Genomic DNA, 23,601 nt, shown 5'->3' with positions numbered 1-23,601 from the left:
AAATGTTCAAATTAGGGTATTCACACGTTTTCCGGTTTCAAAAGACCATAAACAGTTTGTTCTCTCGATTAGTTCTTCTCCGTGAAGATCTGCAAAGGTATAATGAACAGAAAAGTCAACGAATTTGCGATAAAAATATTTCGAGACAAATTATAGAGAAGCTTTCCTCCAAAGCGGATGGAGTTAACAAACTAGATGAAATTTAAAAGTGACCTTATAACTCACAAAAACTTCGAGATTATATAGAAAAGGGGTGGCTGAACACAGATCAAATTTATTTGAATAAGAAATGCATATGATCTTAATATCAAATTCAAGTTAGGACAGCTCATGTAACTGCATACCGAAGAGATATGGTTAAACATCTCATTGCACAGTTCAACGTAAGAACGCGTCATTTTTACTCTTGTCTTGGCACTGATGTGAAGCAACGTCGAAAAGTTGTCAAAATTGTTTTACGAACAGTTTCTTTAAAAATTTGTCATTTTGTTTGATTTATTTTAGTGCTGTATCCAACTGATGCAGAAATATTTTCCTTAACAGCTTACCTTGGTTTCTTAGCCCTGGAGTTCATCATTTTCTGTTGGACGATTTTTGTTTGGCGGAACGGTATGGTTTTCGTTCTCCTCTCTTCGTCTTCTTCTCTCCCCGTTCCTGTTCAACTGCTCCAGTCTCCTCGCTTGTTCACGCTCCTCGTAATTTTCTACCGGTTCCCTCGGTTGCATAGCTCGATCACCTTGCATCAGGAAGTAAAGGATCACCAACAGAAGGATGTCAACGAATAAACTGAAAAAGTCTTGAATAGTGAGCATGATTTGGAGAATGCTTCAAGAACGGGCCAGCAGAAGCGCAACAAGTAAGTCGTTCTAAGTTTTCCACTCTAAGCAAAACTGAACACTCATGTAAATTTAGCTGTGAAAAGTCTTATTACGTTGTTGACCAATGACCTGCGTCAATAAAAACTACATTTTTCAAAAACAGCTGCGAACCAAATGCAAATTAAGTCTGATCGCGATGTGGATCAATGATCTGTTCAATGAAAACTACATTTTTGACATTGATCGATAAATCTGCAAGCTAAATGCAAATTTAGTCTGATCACGATGTGGACCAATGATCTGTGTCAAGGAAAACTACATTTTTGACATTGAGTAACGATTCTGTTGATCGAGGTTAATTCTATTATGATTCAATTCGAGGCTTTTATTTACTTCATCTTGCCAGCGAGCGCTGTGTTATAGACCAACCGCATTAAATAATAAAGTACGAATAACGTCCGGATCGCCGGGCACAAATATCACGCAATATTTGGAAAGTTGATTATTTTGTACTGTGACAAAACCTGTTTTTGGCAATGTCGATAGCGTCATGTTTTGTTAAGAATAAAAAAGATGGTAAGTTTTGAGCTAGGTAAAAAAATAGAGAAAGATATTTTTCGTCTAATCGACAGTTGCTTATCCTAGTAGTGCGCAGGACGCGTGTCATACACGAACTTCGTAATGGGCCTTGAATGAACTTTGAGTCTCTGTGGGTCAGCGGTAGAGCATCGGAGCGCGGAATCCGAAGGTCTAAGCTTCGATTCCTCATGGGAACTTAGATTTTTTTCTTTGTCCCACGCACGTGAAAAGACGAACAACATCTTTCGCTATCTCTTTACCGAGCTCAAAACTTACCATCTTTCTTATTCTTTGTATCATGTTGTTTCACACCTGATTCACTTGTTTATCTCTCAGAAAAGTGTTGCTGGTAACCTGCAAGCGAGTTGACGTTATTAGCCCGTGATCTTTTATCCGCGATGTTTGATTTGGAGTCGAGTGAACGGTGTATATTGGCTCTCCAGCTCCACTTGACCGTCACCCAACCTGGGTGACAAAGTTTCTCTCTCTCCCCAGCCTCCCGCTGCCATTAAAATGAAAGATGGCGGTCCTTTTACTGAATAAAGGGGGTAAGTTTCGAAAGAAACTGTGGTGCCGCGTTGTTGGGGGTAACAAGGTAATATGGTAATATCAACTGTGTTGAAATTGTAAATTGGCCACCGTAAAGGTTTAATTATAAAAGCTGACGTTTCGAGCTTTAGCCCTTCGTCAGAGCGAATGACGAAGGGCTAATGCTCGAACGTCAGCTTTTTAACCCTTTACGGTGGCCAATTTACAATTTCAACTCAGTCGATTTTACCAAAAGGTCCTTTTACTGAGCCTGCTGTTCAGGCGAGGAAAAAAGGCACACGTGCCGACTGGAGACGAAAGTTGCAACACTGGGTACTAGTCTTTCTCTCATATGCAGTAGTGCAGGCGTGCAGACATTGAAAATAACGTTCATATTTCCAGCTGTCTTTTATTCCTTTATGCTTTGCGATTGTCCATAATGCGAATTGTCAACTTAATCGAAGAATTCAACCCTCAGATAGAAGAGAAATTTCTGAAGTCTGTTAAATTCATTACCGACACCGATAGAGCCTTACTCGGGGATTTCCCTCAACAACGACAATATTTAGCTAAAAATCGAATGAAAACCGTCCTGGTAGCTTTAAGGAAGCAAACGGCGGAGAAGCTATCACACATTGCATGTGATGTCGTATTTGTGCAGTACTTTGCTGGCGGAAACTATGGGTTCGTAAAGTTTATTTCCACAGCTGATCGACTCAACGAATATGTAGACTTGAGTGATACCAGACTGCATTTAGTAAACGAAGCCATTTCAGTTGTACAGAAGGTCAGTTTCTACCTTGTATATGTCATTCGTTCTAGCTATAATAATTAAATATTTGGAGGAGAGAAGCTTTGTCTGATTTCATAGATCACGAAATGCGCTAAGATCCTCCTTTTATTATTTACTCGCCAGAGAATGGGTATTTTCTTTCAGTTCTTTTTCCCGATTACAATACTCTTCTGTTTAAGGAAGGGTGACTCGATTTAAGGAATTGACTCCTGATTTGTTAAGTGTCATCATTCCTTCAGAAGGAGCCGATTTAAGGCTAAACAACCCTTGGTTTAAAACATGAATTATTAAAAATAACAGAAACTACCTGTGCCGGAATCATATAATTTTAGGTGACCATAAATAAAGACCCCTAAACCAAGCAATGCTTAACTCTCTAACTCCCATAAGTGAGGCCCTGTTAGGGGGGTATAGATGTCGCCCGTCTGAATTTCAAACTTTGTCAGGTCGCCATTTTGGAAGGTTCTGATGTTGCTGTCGCAATTTCATCAATGTTGTGCTTGAAGTCGCATTTTCATTTCCCTGATGTTGCTGTTTCAACTCCATGTCGCCTGTCGGAATTTGCCCTATCAGGGCCTCATGAGTGACCAACACAAATCTCTTGTTACAACATCAATACAATATCAAGCTAACGATCCTAAGAGTAACCAGCATCTAATGTCACCTTACAGTAAGTCACTGCTGAGTCATTCGTTAAGATCATTAAAATAAAGGAAATAATCACCGACCTTAAATGGTTGATTGTTAAACAAACTCTCCTCATCAGTAATAAAGAAAATGTATAGAGATGAGTATAGAGAATATGGATACTGATGTTAGGGTGTGAAGAGTTAATCATTAGCTCTTATTAATCGAGCGGGAGGTCTGTATGGGAGAATCTTGACCGAGGTCGCCAGTACAGACCGAACACAGTGAGGTCTGTACCAGCGACCGAGGTCAAGATTCTCCCATACAGACTGACCTAGCTCGGTTAATAAGATGTTTATTTTATGGCTGTGTCTCATATGCCAATTTTTTATATTCTTTGTACCTTTTGTTTCTAGACCAGTCTAGATACTGGTCTAGATAGGAAACTCTAGATCTATAGAATTCCTACGATTATGTATTAACTTCGATGTTGTGCCTACTTTTGCTCAAGTCGAACGAAGAAAAGCTCAAAAATGGAGAAAGTCCGCCGACAACTACCAGCGAGAGGTCTTGGTCGAAGAACTACGCTCCAAGCAATCCCATTTGCTTCATTTAAAGGGACTTGTGCACAAGGAACACGAAGCTTTGAGGGAGGAGTGCTCGACATTACGCAAGTTTCTTACTGGTGTAAACTGGTTGTAGGCATGAGTGTAGGCATCTAAAATCTATGTTTCATCGCCTTGGTTACCCTAGTTCTTTGGTGAACTTTATTATCGACAAATGTGATTATTCCTCTACACCAGATACTAAGACAAAATCTGTTGAAACTTTAAGAGTCAGTATTCCTTTCAAAGATCAAATCTCAGTGAACATTGCCAAAAGACAAATGCGCGATCTCAGTTCAAAAATTGGCATTGATGTACAACCAGTCTACACCAGTAAGAAACTTGAACAGGACCTAAAGCTTAAAGAAATCAAGCCACGCATCTTAAATCGGCATAGTGTTGTTTACTGTTTTAAATGTGATTTGTGTGATTCAAATTACGTCGGATATACGACGCGCCATCTGTTTCAACGCATTGCTGATCATCGATACTCTGCCATTGGTCGCCACCTGAGAGATGCCCATGGGAACATTGACTTACTCAATGAGAGCCAGTTTAGAATGCTTAAAAAATGTGACACGAAATGGGATTGTCTTGTTTATGAAATGTTGTACATAAGAACAATAAGGCCCAATTTAAACACCCAGAGCGATTCCATTAGGGCTAAACTCTTTGTTTAACTTTTAACGTTTTGTAATTTATTCACCGCTTCATTATATATATACTCGATTTTATTATTTTAGTTTACTTGATAATGACGTTCTGGAAACGTCGAAACGTCGTGTCATGCTTTATAATATTTTATCGCAGTTTTTCATTGTCAAATTTTCAAAACCCGACCATAATTTAATTTGGGCATAATTTGGAAAAAAATCGAGCACTGCTGGTAGCATAATATGCTACTTTTACTAGCAAAATCTATAAAAGGGCTTACTTGTGGTTACTAGTGATCACTCGTGTGTACTTTTTAGACACGACTCCCTTGAACTGAGGTCCACCGTTTTCCTGACCAAAAACCACAGTGGGGGGTAAGAACATTGTTTACACTTTATTTCAAGCCACGAAAATTGTGGTTCTGAATAATCAAAATATAGTACATATTTAACCTTCTCTGAAACATTTGGCCTTTTAAATCAAAACATTTTCCCCGCCATACGATGTTAAAAGTTAAAAGTCTTAAAAAATTTGTATGCCGGTGCTCATTGGTACTTTTGCCACCCAGAAAGTTGGCCCTTTGCGATGGCGAACATTTCAGTGAATGTCACCTGTAAGAAGCTGCCAATTTTTTTATATTTCAAACTATGAGTCTTTACTTTAACATGTAAAATAACCTCTTCCTCAAACTGACTACTTTTCCATGAAGCATGTTCGTTAATTTAGCGAAGAAAAAAAAAAATAAACTTAATTAAGCAAAGATCACATAACTAAAAATAAATACTACTGATGAGTTTTCTTTCCTGATTGACATTTATAAATATACCAGCATAACCTAAAACTCTATTTCGATGATAACAATACCAGACAAACAAAGAGATGTAAACCTACAAGTTTCTTTCTTCTCTGAGATTTCAAATGAAGCTAGAAAAAAGGCTCTTAAGACCTCACTAAAGATTATTTTAGAGTTTCGTCATTTTCCCATCTTGCTGTGACGCTATCCATGATATCCATATTTTTAATGTTAGGTCGTAACACGACGAAGTGGTTAAATACATTCCATACGCTTCCACGCGTTTTCACGTTTCAGCATATCAGAACAGTTTTGATCAATTTGGTCTCGAATTGTTCGTCTCCGAAGACCTGCACAGGAGAAAAGAGCTGGAAGTCAAAAGAATTGCTACAAAAACCTAGGAAAGAATTGCGGCTAATGATCACAAGCTTTCTTCCTACAAAACAGAAAATTTAATGACTAGACTCTTTTCGTTTTCAAAGCGACTTGCAATCGCGAGACGAGTTGCTCTCAGGCAAGAGATAAAGGCTCACTTTTTTAAATATAACTGACAACGTGTACCCGTCTAAGGAAGAAAAAAACTATCTTTCATCCTCCTGCCTTGTCATATTTTTCACCCAAAAGTAACATAAAATTAGATTTATTTCCGAGGAAAGTAACGTAAAGAGAGCAATGGAACTGGATGGGGATACATTTGCCGCGGAGGCTGAGGTTGTATTCAACTTATTTATTTTAAAGTTAATGTTTTGTCCGCGCGACTATTGATAACCTGACGACTTAATTAGCAACAATTTTCCAACACTGCACAAAGAAGAGGTGGCTGAATACACATAAAAGCGAAACATTCGAGTAAAGGGTGTTCATGATCTTATCAAATTCGATTTTTGTAAGTTTACCCAACAGATACAGAAAAATTCACTTAAACAACTTACCCGAAATGCTCACCCGTGTCGTTCATCATTTTCTGTTGGACGATTTCTGTTTGGCGGATGGTTTTCGTTTTGCTCTAATGACTCTATTTGTCTTCTTGCCTCTTCGTTACTGTTTAACTCCGGTCTCCTCACTTGTTCACGATGCTCATTTTCTACCGGTTCCTTCTGCTGCATAGTTCTGTCACCTTCCATCAGGATCATCAACAGAAGAGTGTCAACGAGTAGACTGAAAACGTCTTGAAATTTTTAGGCACACTGTTGGGGTTGGCTCAAGCCGGTGTTAGCTCGAGCGTGAGGTGTTGTCTGTCATAAAAAGTCGAGAGTCAATCGTTTGTAACTGCATGATCAATGAAGCAGTAATAGTTGATATTAAAGACGTTTTTGGCTTAGGCTCTCTTAGGACAATACCCCAGCACGAACTCAGCGTTAAAACAATGCCAATAGCGTGAGACGATGTCTGTCATAACAACTCGAGAGTCGATCTCAGTTCTTTACCTGAATGATCAATGAAGCAGTAATAGTTGATATTACAGACGTTTTTGGCCTAGGCTTCTTAGGACAATACCCCAGCACGAACTCAGCGTTAAAACAATGCCAATAGCGTGAGATGGTGTCGGCCGTACCAACTCGAGAGTCGATCTTCTGTAATTGCATGATCCGGCAATGAAGCAGCAATCAAGTTAATATTACACTATCGACCGTTTGGCTTAGGCTTTCTTAGGAAAATACCTCAGCACGACCTCAGCGTTAAAACAATGCCAATCGATAGCAACCTTCAAAAGAGGAGCAAATCTCGTTCTTTAAATGCCATTTTCTTGTAGGTGAGAACGGTAAAAAAAACAAAAAACAAAAAACAAAAGAAAAACAGGGTGTGTGAAAAACAGTTGGACCTATTTGCCTCAAAAATCAATCGGGCTCAACCGTCTGTAACCGCTAAATGTGTGATTATCATTGTGCTGCCGACAATTCTCAAAGATGGTGATGTAAACTTCATTCCACCTTTGCCAGCGAGCGAAATAAAAAAAGCCATTGACAGAATAATTAAAGTAATTCCATCAGTCTCGATTCCATGTGGACGGACGAGAATGACTCGAGTAAGTGGGATTATTTTTAACCTACGTAAAGATCTTTCCCTTCATAAACATTCGGATACGTGTGGACAACCCAATACACATTTACTGCATCATTTGTTTTATTTTCTCCACGGATAGTTTCGTCTCTTGCCAAACGCTAGAGGCAATGGAGTCGTAGACGCTGCAGAATACGGACAAACCTTGAACAAAAGAAGACGCGTAAGTTTATTGCACATGCTTCCAAACCTTAACCCGTCTCGGTCCATAATGGTCTCAAAAAAAGAACTCGGCCGTGATCGCACGCGTATGCTTGATCTATAATGTTTAAGTATCATGGGGAATAAATTATTGCGTTCTCGACTTAATGTGGGACAGATCGAGCAGATGAACTAAAACCGAACTAAAAGGCTCTGAATCAGTCCGGAAGACCCAAAACGTAAATATATTTGCCTGTTTAAGGCGTCTCATTTTTCGAGCTTGGGCTACCTGTGCTACTATGATTGAAAATTCTGGACAATGAGAAAATGAGAACTGAAAGCACCTCAATGGAACTTGACTGACACTGTTCGTCTGTTTTATGGGTTATTTTTATGGCCTTGAAAGGCACTTGAACGCCTTAAGAGAATAAGCACTGATGAACGTATCAATTGAGACCCAAACCCCAAACATAAGTGTATTTTAAGTAGATGGCTTTCAACTTTGATAAAAGACTTAGCGTGTTTAGTCAAAACATTTTTTTTAATTTGGGTTTTTTTGACCGTACCAAATAACCAATTATCCAAATATTGTGAGATATTTGTACCCGATTCTTGCGGTTGTTGCACTCTGATTAGTGCAGCTGGATAAAAATCTACATGATGACTTTAAAACTTCATCATGCAGACAATTTTCTAGACAAACTGAGACTCAAAATACTACCGGCCCCTTCCTTTTATTTTGAAAATAAAGCTGCTCAGAACCATACAAACATGATAATAGTGATACACTTCGTTATTTGTTCATCTCGTTTAGCTATCCATCTCTATCTACTTTCTTTTGAAAATGTCCAAACTGAATTAGGCTCTTCACTCTACAACAAAAAATCTCGTCGTCGCAAGAGTGGTTTGTGATATCGTGTCTCTGGTCAAATTACGGCTTCAAAATACAATAAGCAGTTTAGTTCTCTCGATTCGTTCGTCTCCACGAGGACCCTCAAAGGGATAATGACAGAACAGAAAAGACGAGGAATTTGTGGTAAAAGTATCTCGAAACAAGTTCATACAAAAACTTTCCTCCAAAGCGGATGGAGTTCAGAAACTAGATAAACTTTCAAACTGACCTAGAAAACCCTAGAACTTAGACATTTCGAGATTTTACAGAAAAAGGGTGGCTATACACAAATCGAACAGACTTGAATAAAAACGCAGATGATCTTAATATGAAATTCAAATAGAACCGCTCATGATCACCCAACCGCATATAAACAAAAAAATATGAGGAAACATCTGATTGCACAATTCAACTCTAAAACGTTATTTTTTCTCTCGACTTAACTCTGACGTGAAGCAACATCGAAATGTCGTCAAAAATGTTTTACGAACAGTTTTTATAGGAGGTAGTTAGAGCAACGAGAAAAAGTGCAACAGAGAAGAAATGCATCGATAGCAAAAACAACGAAAAACAAAAATAAACCATAAAGAATCGAAGTACTTGGTAATGATAAACATCAGCAATAACAATTTAAAGAAAAACATGAAAGAGGCATGTAACAACAGCGAAAAAAACCGACATGAATTTTATCGCTCAAAGTTCAACATGTTTTCTTTTCAAAATATTCTTCTCACTTTCTATGCGGAATATCCCCGTTTTCGAAATCACAAAATTCCCTGATGATTAATGATTAAAAACTATGGTAAGAATGAAACGATTTCACACTGAGCTTTGCATGTGATAATTTGACGAGAACGAAGCGATTTCTAGAACGTCGTGACTGCTAGAACTATTTTGCTGTTTGTATGAAGTAGCTTACAAGTTACACTTTGCCACAGGCAAATTCCTATTATATCAAATTCTTTTATATTTTCTCTTTGTTTGAAGTAGCTTACAAATTACACTTCGCCACAGGCAAACTCCTAGAATTCTGTTATAGATATGTCACAAGAATACACCACAGTTGGGCTTGGAATTAAACAGTAAAATTCAGATGGTTTTAAGCTTGGCGTATTTTGAGGTTCCATTTTCCTTGACTGATGGCGCTAATTTTTAACTTTTATATTCTAATTGTCACTCTTAGTGACAATTAAACCACAAGCTTAAGGCAACACTTCAAATCTAAATTTAGGTTAAGGCTAATAAAGATTATGTATATTTATCAAGTTACAATCGACCGATATATATCTTAGAGGTTACTATGCTTACATGAGCCGAAATAGCCTGAATATATATGGCGACCAAACTACCAGATACACTTCGAGAAAATTAAGAACTGCTAGCCTCATTCAGTTCTTGATACAGAAAGCAAGTGCTTCGACTACGAGTTCCTCATTTTCGGCGAAGTCCGGTCCGTAGCGCGAGTCAAAGAAAAGATTGATGTTAGCGCGCCGCACGGAGCCTATGGCCACGGAGCGAGGCACTCTGGCGATCATGAGACGGCGCTAAAACGACTCATCACATGCTCTAAAGAACTTCCCGCGACGTGCGAAAATCAATTTTCTTTTACTCGCGCGACGGATTTCGCCGTAAACGAGGGACTGCTCGTAGTCTAGCAAAGAAGAGTCTTCATCATTTAAGCTAGGGTTTGAAAAGTCAAAACTTAAGTTGCAGTCAGGTGTGTTTATTTCTCAATGCACCGAGTCTAAACACCTGAGCAAATCGTGGCTCAACTTATAATTTTATATACATATCTAATTTTTTAAATTTCCCAGTAGGGCGATTAAAAAAATACACTACTGCATTAATTCATGTACACCTCTTAAGGTGGAAAAAGCTGCTGATCACGAAGTGGAATCGTCGCTCAGCTGGTTAAACAGATTTGATTTATTAATTCAGGCGCATCTCTTCTCAGGCGCGGGAAAAGCTGGCAACCATCGTCGCGATTTTCCCACGGTGCAAACGGTCCAAGTATCGTACGTTCTGGCCGGGTGAACCCATTGCCATGAGACGTTGACATTGTCGCATGACTTTAAGGCTTCCTCAGGCTATTTAATTTTCACATAAACTGAGACAAAAAAACATTACCAGCCCCCCTTTCTTTTATTCCTAAGATAAAGCTTCTCGGGGCATACAAACATAAAAAGACCGACACACTTTGTTATTTGTTATCTCGTTTAGCTATCAATCTCTAGCTATTTTCCTTTGAAAATGTTCAAATTAGGGTATTCACACGTTTTCCGGTTTCAAAAGACCATAAACAGTTAGTTCTCTCGATTAGTTCTTCTCCGCGAAGATCTGCAAAGGTATAATGAACAGAAAAGTCAACGAATTTGCGATTAAAATATTTCGAGACAAATTATAGAGAAGCTTTCCTCCAAAGCGGATGGAGTTAAGAAACTAGATGAAATTTAAAAGTGACCTTATAACTCACAAAAATTTCGATTTTATAGAAAAGGGGTGGCTGAACACAGATCAAATTTATTTGAATAAGAAATGCATATGATCTTAATATCAAATTCAAGTTAGGACAGCTCATGTAACTGCATACCGAAGGATATGGTTAAACATCTCATTGCACAGTTCAACGTAAGAACGCGTCATTTTTACTCTTGTCTTGGCACTGATGTGAAGCAACGTCGAAAAGTTGTCAAAATTGTTTTACGAACAGTTTCTTTAAAAATTTGTCATTTTGTTTGATTTATTTTAGTGCTGTATCCAACTGATGCAGAAATATTTTCCTTAACAGCTTACCTTGGTTTCTTAGCCCTGGAGTTCATCATTTTCTTTTGGACGATTTTTGTTTGGCGGAACGGTATGGTTTTCGTTCTCCTCTCTTCGTCTTCTTCTCTCCCCGTTCCTGTTCAACTGCTCCAGTCTCCTCGCTTGTTCACGCTGCTCGTGATTTTCTGTCGGTTCCCTCGGTTGCATAGCTCGATCACCTTGCATCAGGAAGTAAAGGATCACCAACAGAAGGATGTCAACGAATAAACTGAAAAAGTCTTGAATAGTGAGCATGATGTGGAGAATGCTTCAAGAACGGGCCAGCAGAAGCGCAACAAGTAAGTCGTTCTAAGTTTTCCACTCTAAGCTAAACTGAACACTCATGTAAATTTAGCTGTGAAAAGTCTTAACACGTTGTTGAGCAATGACCTGCGTCAATAAAAACTACATTTTTCAAAAACAGACCAAATGCAAATTAAGTCTGATCGCGATGTGGATCAATAATCTGTTCAATGAAAACTACATTTTTGACATTGATCGATAAATCTGCAGGCTAAATGCAAATTTAGTCTGATCACGATGTGGACCAATGATCTGTGTCAAGGAAAACTACATTTTTGACATTGAGTAACGATTCTGTTGATCGAGGTTAATTCTATTATGATTCAATTCGAGGCTTTTATTTGCTTCATCTTGCCAGCGAGCGCTGTGTTATAGACCAACCGCATTAAATAATAAAGTACGAATAACGTCCGGATCGCCGAGTACAAATATCACGCAATATTTGGAAAGTTGATGATTTTGTACTGTGACAAAACCTGTTTTCGGCAATGTCGATAGCGTCATGTTTTGTTAAGAATAAAAAAGATGGTAAGTTTTGAGCTAGGTAATAAAATAGAGAAAGATATTTTTCGTCTAATCGACAGTTGCTTATCCTAGCAGTGCGCTGGACGCGTGTCATACACGAACTTCGTAATGGGCCTTGAATGAACTTTGAGTCTCTGTGGGTCAGCGGTAGAGCATCGGAGCGCGGAATCCGAAGGTCTAAGCTTCGATTCCTCATGGGAAGTTAGATTTTTTTCTTTGTCCCACGCACGTGACAAGACGAACAACATCTTTCACTATCTCTTTACCGAGCTCAAAACTTACCATCTTTCTTATTCTTTGTATTATGTTGTTTCACACCTGATTCACTTGTTTATCTCTCAGAAAAGTGTTGCTGGTAACCTGCAAGCGAGTTGACGTTATTAGCCCGTGATCTTTTATCCGCGATGTTTGATTTGGAGTCGAGTGAACGGTGGATATTGGCTCTCCAGCTCCACTTGACCGTCACCCACCCTGGGTGACAAAGTTTCTCTCTCTCCCCAGCCTCCCGCTGCCATTAAAATGAAAGATGGCGGTCCTTTTACTGAATAAAGGGGGTAAGTTTCGAAAGAAACTGTGGTGCTGCGTCGTTGGGGGTAACAAGGTAATATGGTAATATCAATTGTGTTGAAATTGTAAATTGGCCACCGCAAAGGTTTAATTATAAAAGCTGACGTTTCGAGCTTTAGCCCTTCGTCAGAGCGAATGACGAAGGGCTAATGCTCGAACGTCAGCTTTTTAACCCTTTACGGTGGCCAATTTACAATTTCAACTCAGTCGATTTTACCAAAAGGTCCTTTTACTGAGCCTGCTGTTCAGGCGAGGAAAAAAGGCACACGTGCCGACTGGAGACGAAAGTTGCAACACTGGGTACTAGTCTTCCTCTCATATGCAGTACTGCAGGCGTGCAGACATTGAAAATAACGTTCATATTTCCAGCTGTCTTTTATTCCTTTATGCTTTGCGATTGTCCATGATGCGAATTGTCAACTTAATCGAAGAATTCAACCCTCAGATAGAAGAGGAATTTCTGAAGTCTGTTAAATTCATTACCGACACCGATAGAGCCTTACTCGGGGATTTCCCTCAACAACGACAATATTTAGCTAAAAATCGAATGAAAACCGTCCTGGTAGCTTTAAGGGAGCAAACGGCGGAGAAGCTATCACACATTGCATGTGATGTCGTATTTGTGCAGTACTTTGCTGGCGGAAACTATGGGTTCGTAAAGTTTATTTCCACAGCTGATCGACTCAACGAATATGTAGACTTGAGTGATACCAGACTGCATTTAGCAAACGAAGCCATTTCAGTTGTACAGAAGGTCAGTTTCTACCTTGTATATGTCATTCGTTCTAGCTATAATAATTAAATATTTGGAGGAGAGAAGCTTTGTCTGATTTCATATATCACGAAATGCGCTAAGATCCTCCTTTTATTTTTTAGTCGCCAGAGAATGGGTATTTTTCTTTCAGTTCTTTTTCCCGATTACAATACTCTTCTGTTTAAGGAAGGGTGACTCGATTTAAGGAATTGACTCCTGATTTGTTAAGTGTCATCATTCCTTCAGAAGGAGCCGATTTAAGGCTAAACAACCCTTGGTTTAAAACATGAATTATTAAAAATAACAGAAACTACCTGTGCCGGAATCATAGAATTTTAGGTGACCATAAATAAAGACCCCTAAACCAAGCAATGCTTAACTCTCTAACTCCCATAAGTGAGGCCCTGTTAGGGGGTATAGATGTCGCCCGTCTGAATTTCAAACTTTGTCAGGTCGCCATTTTGGAAGGTTCTGATGTTGCTGTCGCAATTTCATCAATGTTGTGCTTGAAGTCGCATTTTCATTTCCCTGATGTTGCTGTTTCAACTCCATGTCGCCTGTCGGAATTTGCCCTATCAGGGCCTCATGAGTGACCAACACAAATCTCTTGTTACAACATCAATACAATATCAAGCTAACGATCCTAAGAGTAACCAGCATCTAATGTCACCTTACAGTAAGTCACTGCTGAGTCATTCGTTAAGATCATTAAAATAAAGGAAATAATCACCGACCTTAAATGGTTGATTGTTAAACAAACTCTCCTCATCAGTAATAAAGAAAATGTATAGAGATGAGTATAGAGAATATGGATACTGATGTTAGGGTGTGAAGAGTTAATCATTAGCTCTTATTAATCGAGCGGGAGGTCTGTATGGGAGAATCTTGACCGAGGTTGCCAGTACAGACCGAACACAGTGAGGTCTGTACCAGCGACCGAGGTCAAGATTCTCCCATACAGACTGACCTAGCTCGGTTAATAAGATGTTTATTTTATGGCTGTGTCTCATATGCCAATTTTTTATATTCTTTGTACCTTTTTTTTCTAGACCAGTCTAGATGCTGGTCTAGATAGGAAACTCTAGACCGCTTTTAATATTGATTTCAGCCAATCAAATTTGTGAATTTGGTTGTTCCCAGTCCTTGTGAGACACAGCCATATAATAAAATCTGATTTTGGATTCTTGGGATATGAACTGTTTTCCTAAACTGAACAATTTCTCTACCCTGTGTGCCCAAAGTTATGCTTAAAGTGCATCATAATTAAACCAAACTTCTCTGGAGTGTCTCTGGAGACCACCTTGGTGGAACCCATTAGTAAGTGAATGATGATAGGGTGCCTTTGCAGTATTTAACCTGCTTTAACCTACAACCTCTAAGAGTGACTAGCATCTGATTTCTTACCACAGTATCACCTCTGAATTAAACATTAAAGTCATGAGAATAAAGGAAATTATGATCACCAATTAGAGAAGCTTGTTTATTGAACAAATTCTCCTTGGAAATGTAAAGAGAACAGAATAGAGAATATGCATACTGATGCCTGAGTGTAAAAGGTAAATGCACTAATTACAGCTTTTTTTTTTATAGTATGCTCGACAGAGTGGTTTTGATAGCTGCAAGGAGATCTTCAGTGTGATTAACAGTACAGAATCAGCTCTTTGCAAGTCTCTCTATGTGGCAGGATTTCGCTGGATAGAAGCTGATCTTACTTCTTCTGTTGTCGGAAGTCAGTGTTGGACATATTTGATTGTTTACAGGCCAAATTTAGTTCCTAACTACCCGGTTGAAAATGGTGTCAAATGGAGCTTCATTGCAACATCTGCACTAATAAATTTTTGTGAAGATATTGTCATTATTTTGAACTCATCTGATGATGGAAAACAAACTGTGGGGCAAATAAGAACCTTGATGAATAATTTTGAGAAGAGATCAAGGCTGGATTTAAATATTGTCCACCCTTCATTTCCTTGGAATGGTATGTATACAGTGCTCTTAATTCACTTATAAATAATTTTTATATCTATTGTTAATACTAAAATTCACTTAGACCTTTTGGAGTTAAGCGACAGGGTGAAAAGGGACTTTGCCATCTGCATTTTCCTAGCTTTACTTCTACTTCTTTGATTTACATTTCAGTGGAAACCTTGTTAAGCTTTAGGCAAAAATGGCCCATTGGGATCATAAACTTAATAACCTTTTTCTTTGATGGTTTAATAGGAGGGGCAGGACCTTCTCCTCCAAATCAGGTTGTGGTTGTTGGTGGAGGACTGGCTGGTCTTACTGCTGCAGCTTCTTTGTCTAAGGCTGGTTTTCATGTTGTCCTTCTAGAGGCTTCCAATTACTTAGGTATGGAGATTACTTTGCAAAAATCATAACAAATGATTGCAGATGCAAATGCTCTTATGTAAAAAGTTGTTTATACAAATGCAGTAGTTTTCTAGAGCCTACTAAACATAAACTAGCTGCGTAGAGGAAAGGCAGTGCTTTCAATAAGATTTGAAATAGGTGGCTACCTCGGTACAACATCCGCCGGAGAGCGACTTGATTGCGACTTATCGTGGTGACTGCGACTTGAGCGCGGTGAAATATACCCGGCGACTCGCAACAGAATAGCCGCCGGAGCTCCGGCGGGTGCCAGGTCTTATTGAAAGCACTGGAAAGGGAGCTAGCCTTCTGGGGTATCTTTGGTGGGGGGTGGTGAGGGTGGGGGGTGGTGAGGGTGGGGGGTGGTGAGGGTGGGGGGTGGTGAGGGTGGGGGGTGGTGAGGGTGGGGGTGGTGGGGGGTGGGGTAGTGTGGGTGGTGATGGGGGTGGGGTGGTGATGGGGGTGGTGGGGGTGGGGTAGGGTGGGTGGTGATGGGGGTAGGGTGGTGATGGGGGTGGTGGGGGGTGGTAGGGGTGGGGTGGGTTGTCAAAACTTGGGCCTCCTTTCTTGCTCATAGTCCATGTTCAACACCAAACATTACCCAGTGATAAAATATGATAACTGATCTTAGTAACAGAATTGTGTTGTGATTTTCTCAAGAGTTTCAAGCTCTATTAACTCAAACAGTAATATCAACTTAAATATGCTTTGAATTTATTGCAGGTGGAAGAGTGAAACAGGCTCAGCCATTTGAAGGATTTGCTCCAATTGATCTTGGTGGAGAGTTTATCCATGGATCCAACACTGTGGTGAATAAGATTGCTCGTGACAATGACTGGGTTGTTCTGCCAGTAAGTAAGGTCATTTACTGTATAGCTGACAGCGCCTGCGCGCGAGATAAAGCGAATCCTTTGTTCTGATTTGCTACCAGAGCAGGCAAGATGGGCCTATCTTTCCCGCTCTGATCTCGCGCAAGGAAAATGGTGCGTGGAGCAAACTTACAACCTTCGTACCTTTTGGACAAAGTCGGCGATGAAGTCGCAAAAAGCGGCAGAAGACAGTCAAAAAAAAAAAAAACACCTTCTTGGGTTTATTGTGCTACAAACACAGTGGCTTTCTTTCTCGGCTCTCGGATTGAACAAGTCATTCTCGATTCTTATTAAAGCGAAAACTTTTTGCTACATAATAAATACTTCTTTGACCAAGCTTGTTCGGTCAAGATGGTTGAATATTAGCCTCTTGTTTGTTTGGTTTTTTTTTGCATTTTTATTGGCCCCGACTTCGTGTCGGTCCATAAAAACTCAAAAAAAAGAACTCGGGCAATGTCCAGCTATCTTGACTTCACGCTTGGTCAGTAATGCACAAGTAACCCTTCTCGTAATTCAGTTCAAAGGGAAGAGGCTGAATTTTTATTATCACTACAACAAATCTTTATCATTATTTTTCACTGCTAAAATTCAGCTTGGGAAACAGATTCAAAGTTGAGCCTCCCATTTGCATGAAGTAATGAAAGGAAGTTAAAACGATATTAACCTCAAGAACATACTGATGGGGAAATGGCTGGAGTCGTTCAAGATGTTCAATAATACCTCAAGTTTTAACTTGTCAGTCGCTTCTTGTGACCTGCACCTCGTGCGAAGCTTGTCGACGCTTTGATGCAGCAAAATCTATTAAAATTGGCTATTAGTTAGACCTTTCATGCTAGAACTATCCTTCCTGTCATTTGACAGGTTAAAGTTTTTCGTCTGCACCGTGGCTTTAGGCCTTCCATGTGAAGGAACGCGAGATGCCATTGACCAGCCTCAGTTGACTTTCTCAGTTTCAACTGAACAAAACATTTCTCAAGAAAATTGCAAGAAACCACTAACTAAAGACAGCTACCCAGTATTAAACCACTGAAAATTTCAGAAGACTGCTACGACAATTTAAGACCTCAATATATTTAAATCGCTCGGATGCACTTGGATGATAGACCACAATGGAAATTTCACCAATTTAGATGGCTGCGTAAATGGCGGACTAAGCGCGCAATGTCTTGTAGTTGACTAGGATCCTATAAGTGGTATTCTCTCGTGAAGAGGTTTTTAAAGGGGAATGGGGTAAGTTGTGCACTACATGGCATGCGGATGATTTTTTAGCCGCCTTCTTTAATCTCCAAGCATTTTTACTGTGGAAAGGCTCAGAATGGTGAAATTTCTTTCGAGTTCCATGTACTAATAGGGGTTTTCTACTTATTGCATGAAGGCCTTACAGTTCACTTTTGCTCCGCTTATTTTTTTTTTTTTAGGCTTCTCAGTGTAAAGCTGGGGAGGAAGGAGAAAAGTTATACTACAAAGGAAAACTCTACTCGCCTAACAGCAATCAACGGGAAATCAAACTTGCTAGAGAAGCGTGGGCCGAATTGATCAACAGCAAATACAGAAATCAAGAACAGGAGACGGAGCCTGATTCTGTGAAAGTGAGACTTGAAGAGAAAGGCCTGTCACGTGACGTGTTGGATGTAATTGATTGGTGGAAAATGAAGATATCTGCAGGATCCTTGGAACACTATGGAGTGCGGGAGGGGCGGAGGAGAATGGAGTCCAAATATGAGTGGGGAATTGAAGATTGTAGGTAAATAAAATAAATTAACGTTAGTGTCCCTGTTTGAATGCTTGCTATAGATGAATCTAGGGCAAGACTTGTCTCACAAAGAGTACTCAGCTGCTTAACGCATCGGTCAAACATCTGCCCTGCCAGATATATGACGCCCTCTAGCTTTTCTCATTGTTTTTACAGTCAGGGACTCTGCATTCTAAAATATCTTGAATTTAGCTGAATTTTGTCTGAACATATATTCTGTGAACATTATTAAGAGGGCCAAAAGTTAGCATTAGAAGTAATTTTTTAATGTCTTATAGAGAATACGTGAGGCCCACTGCTTTCATAAAACCGTAAAATAACCGGCCCAAAAATTTTAATGAATTTCAACGGAAAAGTCCGAACTGAACTTCCGTTTTGTTATGTTTCAGTTTTGTTCTTGTTGTAAATTTTATTCCTGTTCGAAATATATTGAAATAAATTCGATTTATCATGACGATCTGAAGCTTATTTAAAAACCAGTAGTTTGAAAACATATTTAGATCAGTACTGCAATATTTCGTTCCGACGCGCTTTGTCTATGTTGTATATAAGCTCAGGGCTTATATGTGGCAGTTTATGGGATCGAGATAAAAATGCCTTCCTGTGGAATTCATAGTATTCTGAGGATTAACCATGGCCGTTGTCTTTTTCTACACCATTTTGTTTACTTGAAGTTGCTTTGGTACAAGGAACTGACGCTCTCTGTCAATGAAACATTTTCCTTTAGACTCGCCGAATCTTACTCGCAGCTGGTGAGATACTACTTGGATAACATGATGGATGTGGATAAACGTCTTAATTGGCAGGTTAAGGAAGTTGTTTGGAGAGGTTAGCCCTCGCGTTTTAATTTTAATATTTCTTCGGGAATCTGTCAGTGCGCAGTTGTCTGGTAGCAGTAGTTTATTCAGAGAATTGTGGCTACCTGTAGTGGTAACATTTTCCCTCAGTTAGATTTGAGTTTCGTCCTTTGGTAACAGTTTCATGTACTTAACCTCTTTCTGAAATTGTTGGCACAATGATTGTGGTTCTATGTGCCTTTGTTTCCGAACGATGGTTACATTTTTTTGGATTTTTAACATCTTTTTGTTGCTCTCCTAAGAAAGTTGTATTTGCATGGAATTCGGATTTTGTTTAAGTGAGCCCAGTGATTTACAACTAATATTTGGCGGGAAACGAATGTCTGGATTCATTTGTTTCGGGCAGGAGACAGGACGACAGCCAACAACGGTGGACGAATTCTTCTGAGAAATCAGCATGGCGAAGAGATGACCGCCAAGCACGTGATCATTACCGTACCACTAACAGTCCTCAAAGATGGCGACATAACCTTCACTCCAGCACTTCCCGCGGACAAGAGCAAGGCCATACGCACGATACAGATGCTAGGCGCTTGGAAAATCGCTTGTCGTTTCAAACGCCGCTTCTGGCCGGAGAAGCTTCATCAAATTTACAGCGTTTGTGGGTTCGCTAGTGAGATATGGACTTGCTCACATGATTCTCCCGACAGTGACGAAAAATGTCACGTGGTTGTCGGCTTTGAAACAGCAGAGCCCGCGGAAGAGAAACGGTATCTCAGCGGACAAGAAGTATTGATTGGATTTTTGCATCATCTGGACGAGATGTTTGGGTATGAATTAACCTTATCAGCCCAGCCGAGTACAGTCTTTCATATTTACTATAAAAGGAGACATCCACTGACAGTTTAGTTTCTTTCTTTAGATAAACGCATGATTGATATCAAATGAAATCTGGTAGAAATAAGTACGAGTGATATTTTCAAAGATCCTCAAGATGAGTCAATCAGAAGCAAAACGCGCAAATCACGTACAAATAGAATTCATGTAGACCCTGAAAGTGCCATTGTGCGTTTTGACAAAACAATCAAATTACAACAACTGTTTCCGGATTTTTTTTTTTTTTTTTCAAGTTTTAAGGCGCAAAAAAATTCAAAGGCTGGCCAAATGGTTTGTTAGCTTTTAGCTGACTTACTTTTTCTGCACTGTATTACCTATCTTCGCATTGTGTTAAGTGATAGCTGCATTTCTTCCGATGATCAAAATGAAGACATTTTTTCATGTATTTAGTTTTGAAATAATAAACAAAACCTTATTAATTTAGCTCAACGGTCACCAGTTTGTTTCAAAAGAGGTGTGAGTTTACCGAGACGAACTGCAAAGCGTATTTAATGAAAAAATATACAATACGGATTAAATTTGGTGCTCGTTTTAAAACTGTGCAGTTCATTCCCACATCGTACAGTGCTTGCGATAACTTTGCTTTTCTTACTATGATTACAGAAATTCTTCGAACCCAAGCCCTGCTAGCGACTCGTTCATGGACTTCGTGTACTTCCATTGGTCAAACCATCCTTACATTCGCGGCGGATATACCTCGCCCACTGCGCATGCGTACGAATTCCGTCACCTCCTTGCCAGCCCTGTTGACGATCGCTTGTTCTTTGCGGGTGAAGCCACGAGTCTAAGGTCGTGTTCGACTGTACCTACTGCGATAGAAACTGGGAAGCGCGCTGCAGATGAAGTTTGTTGTGCGGCTGGAATGGTCCCTCTTGCGAAACTTTAATGATAGCTGATTGCCTCAAGTGCTGCTGCGGTGACAGGAAACAGTTTAAGGAACCTACAGTTACTGTTTTGCCAAGGGATAATGGTCGGAATTGCTTTCTAACGCCACGTGTAATTTACTGTAACCCAGGAAAGAGGTCTTAAAACTCAAATCATTTTATCTACATATAAAATAATATTGAAAAAAACCTTCAGCAAACTTTCAGCGAGACACCGCACCAATAAAAGATTCTCCCAGCCAACTTTACACGAAAATGAACGTAGTAGAAATTCCTAATGGCTCATCAGTTAAGTGTAAATGTCAACAGGTAAGATCTGGTTGTAAAAATAATTTTATCCCTCTAGCTGTTGTACATCTCCTCCTAAATAAGTTTCCAGAAATTGAGGTTAGATCAAGTTAACTACCTGATTAGTTTGAGTATACTCATTACCTGTTTGCTTGATAACGTATGGGTACGGGAGGGAGAAGTTACATTTTAACCCTTTAAATCTCTTTCTAAGATTAATCGTGCACACACAAAAGCTTATTCGCGTCATTAATATGGCTTCAGGAAACCCAGAATAAGAAACTCAGTTCCTTCTACTCTTTAAGACCTACACAGAAGAGAACGGGAAGGAAAATCTCAAGATTTTCTTTGAACACTCCATGAGGCATGTGTGGGCCTTTGTTTATTAATACGGGCCACTTTCACTTACGGAAGAAATTTTTTGAATGAAGTAAGGTTTCAAATTAACGGTGAAGCGTTCTGAGCCGATGGAGTCTATACTCTTGAGCTCTCAGAAACCGTCAATTATTTTATACTTTAAGAAGGGTTTTCGTCGTCTTGTCACGATGTGGGAGAAAGAAAAACCTATTCAACGACTACTCAAGTTGAATGACAAATTCTTTAATTATAGTTCATGGTTGCCTGCAGCAAGCCATTGACCTTGCCGTGTCAGTCGACGGCGTTTTTAACTTAAAATATGCGGTCATCATTTGCGCACCTCTATTTTGGTTCGATTTGGTGTACCGTTTGTTGGTCATGGATGCCGTGAAACAATTAAGGTGGCTGGTACCAATTTTCATCTTTTTGATGGTTTGTAACTTTGAAAGAATACAACAAAAAGACTGACCAAGGCCAGCTGAACACTTTTACAGGGTTGAATTATATAATCATTGGTTATTCAAAAATAGGTGTCATTTCGTCACTGGCAGTTTCCATGGCAACGCTACCATAGGCTTATTCAGATGCATTTTTTAGCTTATGGCTTAAATAATTCGAAAACTAACTCGGTGACCCCGTGTTTTTTCTCAGTGATTGCATTTGGCACTTGAAAAGGAAAATGCACAAAGATTTTAAAAAAATTATACGGAGCGGACTTTCATAAAATCTAGAAAAAAGGAAATTTTCACACCTCGCAAATTTCCTTCCGTAGAATTTTCTAGTTTTTTTTTTTCTGATGATTCCTTTCGACGTTATTATCTTATTGGAACAATAAAAAGAAGGGGTCACTGGACTTGTTTTCAAGCAATAGCTTTCTTGAGTTTAGCAATTTCCACGCGCGTTCTCACGAATTTCAAAATCTGGATTCTACAAGATCGACGTTTGCTCATGATCTGTTATAGCTACCGGTGACAATTGCGTGTGCTCGCGCGAGCGCCTACGATCTGATGTTTACAGACCGTACAGCTAAGAAAATCATTAATCAGCTGTCAAAGACAGCCTCCCAGGCTCATCTTAAAAATCCTACACACGACTTCTGGCTATATCATATTATTTTCCTTTAAGTTTCAAAGTCTTCTTCCACTTCAGGTGGATTATCCTTCACTTAAGTTCTTTTTTCGCCGTCGCAAGATTTCATATCGGTTGATTATTTCTTTTAGATGTGAAATAAAGCAACCTTTACTTCTCCGAAAATCGTCTTTTTATCTTAGTTTCTATCTCCTACGTTCACAGTGCCCGCTCAACACATCAAATACACACTCTTAGGTGAACTTCTCACAAAAGTAGAAAAAAAACCTCGCGCCGCCATCTTTGTTGTAAATTTTCGTCTTTTAATCACGCGCGTCTTTCGCACGTTTCTCTCGCGCGTGACGCAAGAGTTATCAGTTCCCCGCGCGAGGAAACTAGTACGAGCCACCTTAAACGGCAAGGTCACGTCAGGGGTTTTTAAACCACACCACATCTATACCGGGTAAAACGTTGGAGATTGATAGCAGCTGATACAGCATGTAATCCAAGTCCTGTCATACTCAATTCGTTTGAAAACAATGGTCAAAATTCGAAAGTTTTCCGGAAAATAATTAGCATTGATATGAATTAGATGGCCAGAAGTTATGAATTGCTCTCCAAGTTGTATTAGGGTTTCGTAACGTAGCTGGTCATAACGATAGATCTGGTTCAATGTTTTCTTTGGAAAACGCGAACTAAACCAGTAAATGTACATAAAATACCAATGTTCTAGTTGACATGTGGGCGCTTGTGACGTCTCAGTTGGCCCTTGAGACTGATTCGTCTAACAACCTAATACTACTTTACTGTGGCCAAAGTTGCTACTTATTTATTTAATCACTTTCACCAGAGTGTGGTGAGGGTCGCACAACAGAGCGA

General features: G+C 39.5%; 1 protein-coding gene and 1 long non-coding RNA gene across 4 annotated transcripts; one reads left to right on the top strand and one right to left on the bottom strand.

Moving 5' to 3' along the window:
* Window positions 1-2,056: 2,056 nt before the first annotated feature.
* Window positions 2,057-22,908, top strand: LOC111346772 (putative flavin-containing monoamine oxidase A). Of its 3 annotated transcripts, none has more exons than XM_088724735.1 (8): window positions 2,057-2,712; window positions 15,033-15,420; window positions 15,663-15,791; window positions 16,533-16,660; window positions 18,097-18,422; window positions 19,159-19,259; window positions 19,635-20,058; window positions 20,729-22,908. In XM_088724735.1, the coding sequence occupies exons 1-8, from the start codon at window positions 2,365-2,367 to the stop codon at window positions 21,009-21,011; spliced, it is 2,127 nt and encodes a 708-aa protein (XP_088580861.1). In that variant the 5' UTR covers window positions 2,057-2,364; the 3' UTR covers window positions 21,012-22,908. The 3 variants fall into 3 exon arrangements, with proteins under 3 accessions (XP_088580861.1, XP_088580860.1, XP_088580862.1); XM_088724734.1 differs by lacking the exon at window positions 2,057-2,712 and adding an exon at window positions 12,877-13,442; XM_088724736.1 differs by lacking the exons at window positions 2,057-2,712; window positions 15,663-15,791 and adding an exon at window positions 12,877-13,442.
* LOC148728081 (uncharacterized) lies at window positions 10,194-12,729 on the bottom strand. The gene is made up of 3 exons (XR_015988580.1): window positions 12,440-12,729; window positions 11,285-11,472; window positions 10,194-10,828 (listed from the first exon to the last, which is right to left on the bottom strand). It is a non-coding gene; the product is annotated as an uncharacterized LOC148728081 (long non-coding RNA).
* Window positions 22,909-23,601: the final 693 nt, after the last annotated feature.

Source organism: Stylophora pistillata, chromosome 6, assembly GCF_964205215.1.
Source record: "Stylophora pistillata chromosome 6, jaStyPist1.2, whole genome shotgun sequence".
NCBI lineage: Eukaryota > Metazoa > Cnidaria > Anthozoa > Scleractinia > Pocilloporidae > Stylophora > Stylophora pistillata.
Note: the sequence above shows the minus strand (reverse complement) of the source record. Positions and strands in the feature narration are given on the sequence as shown.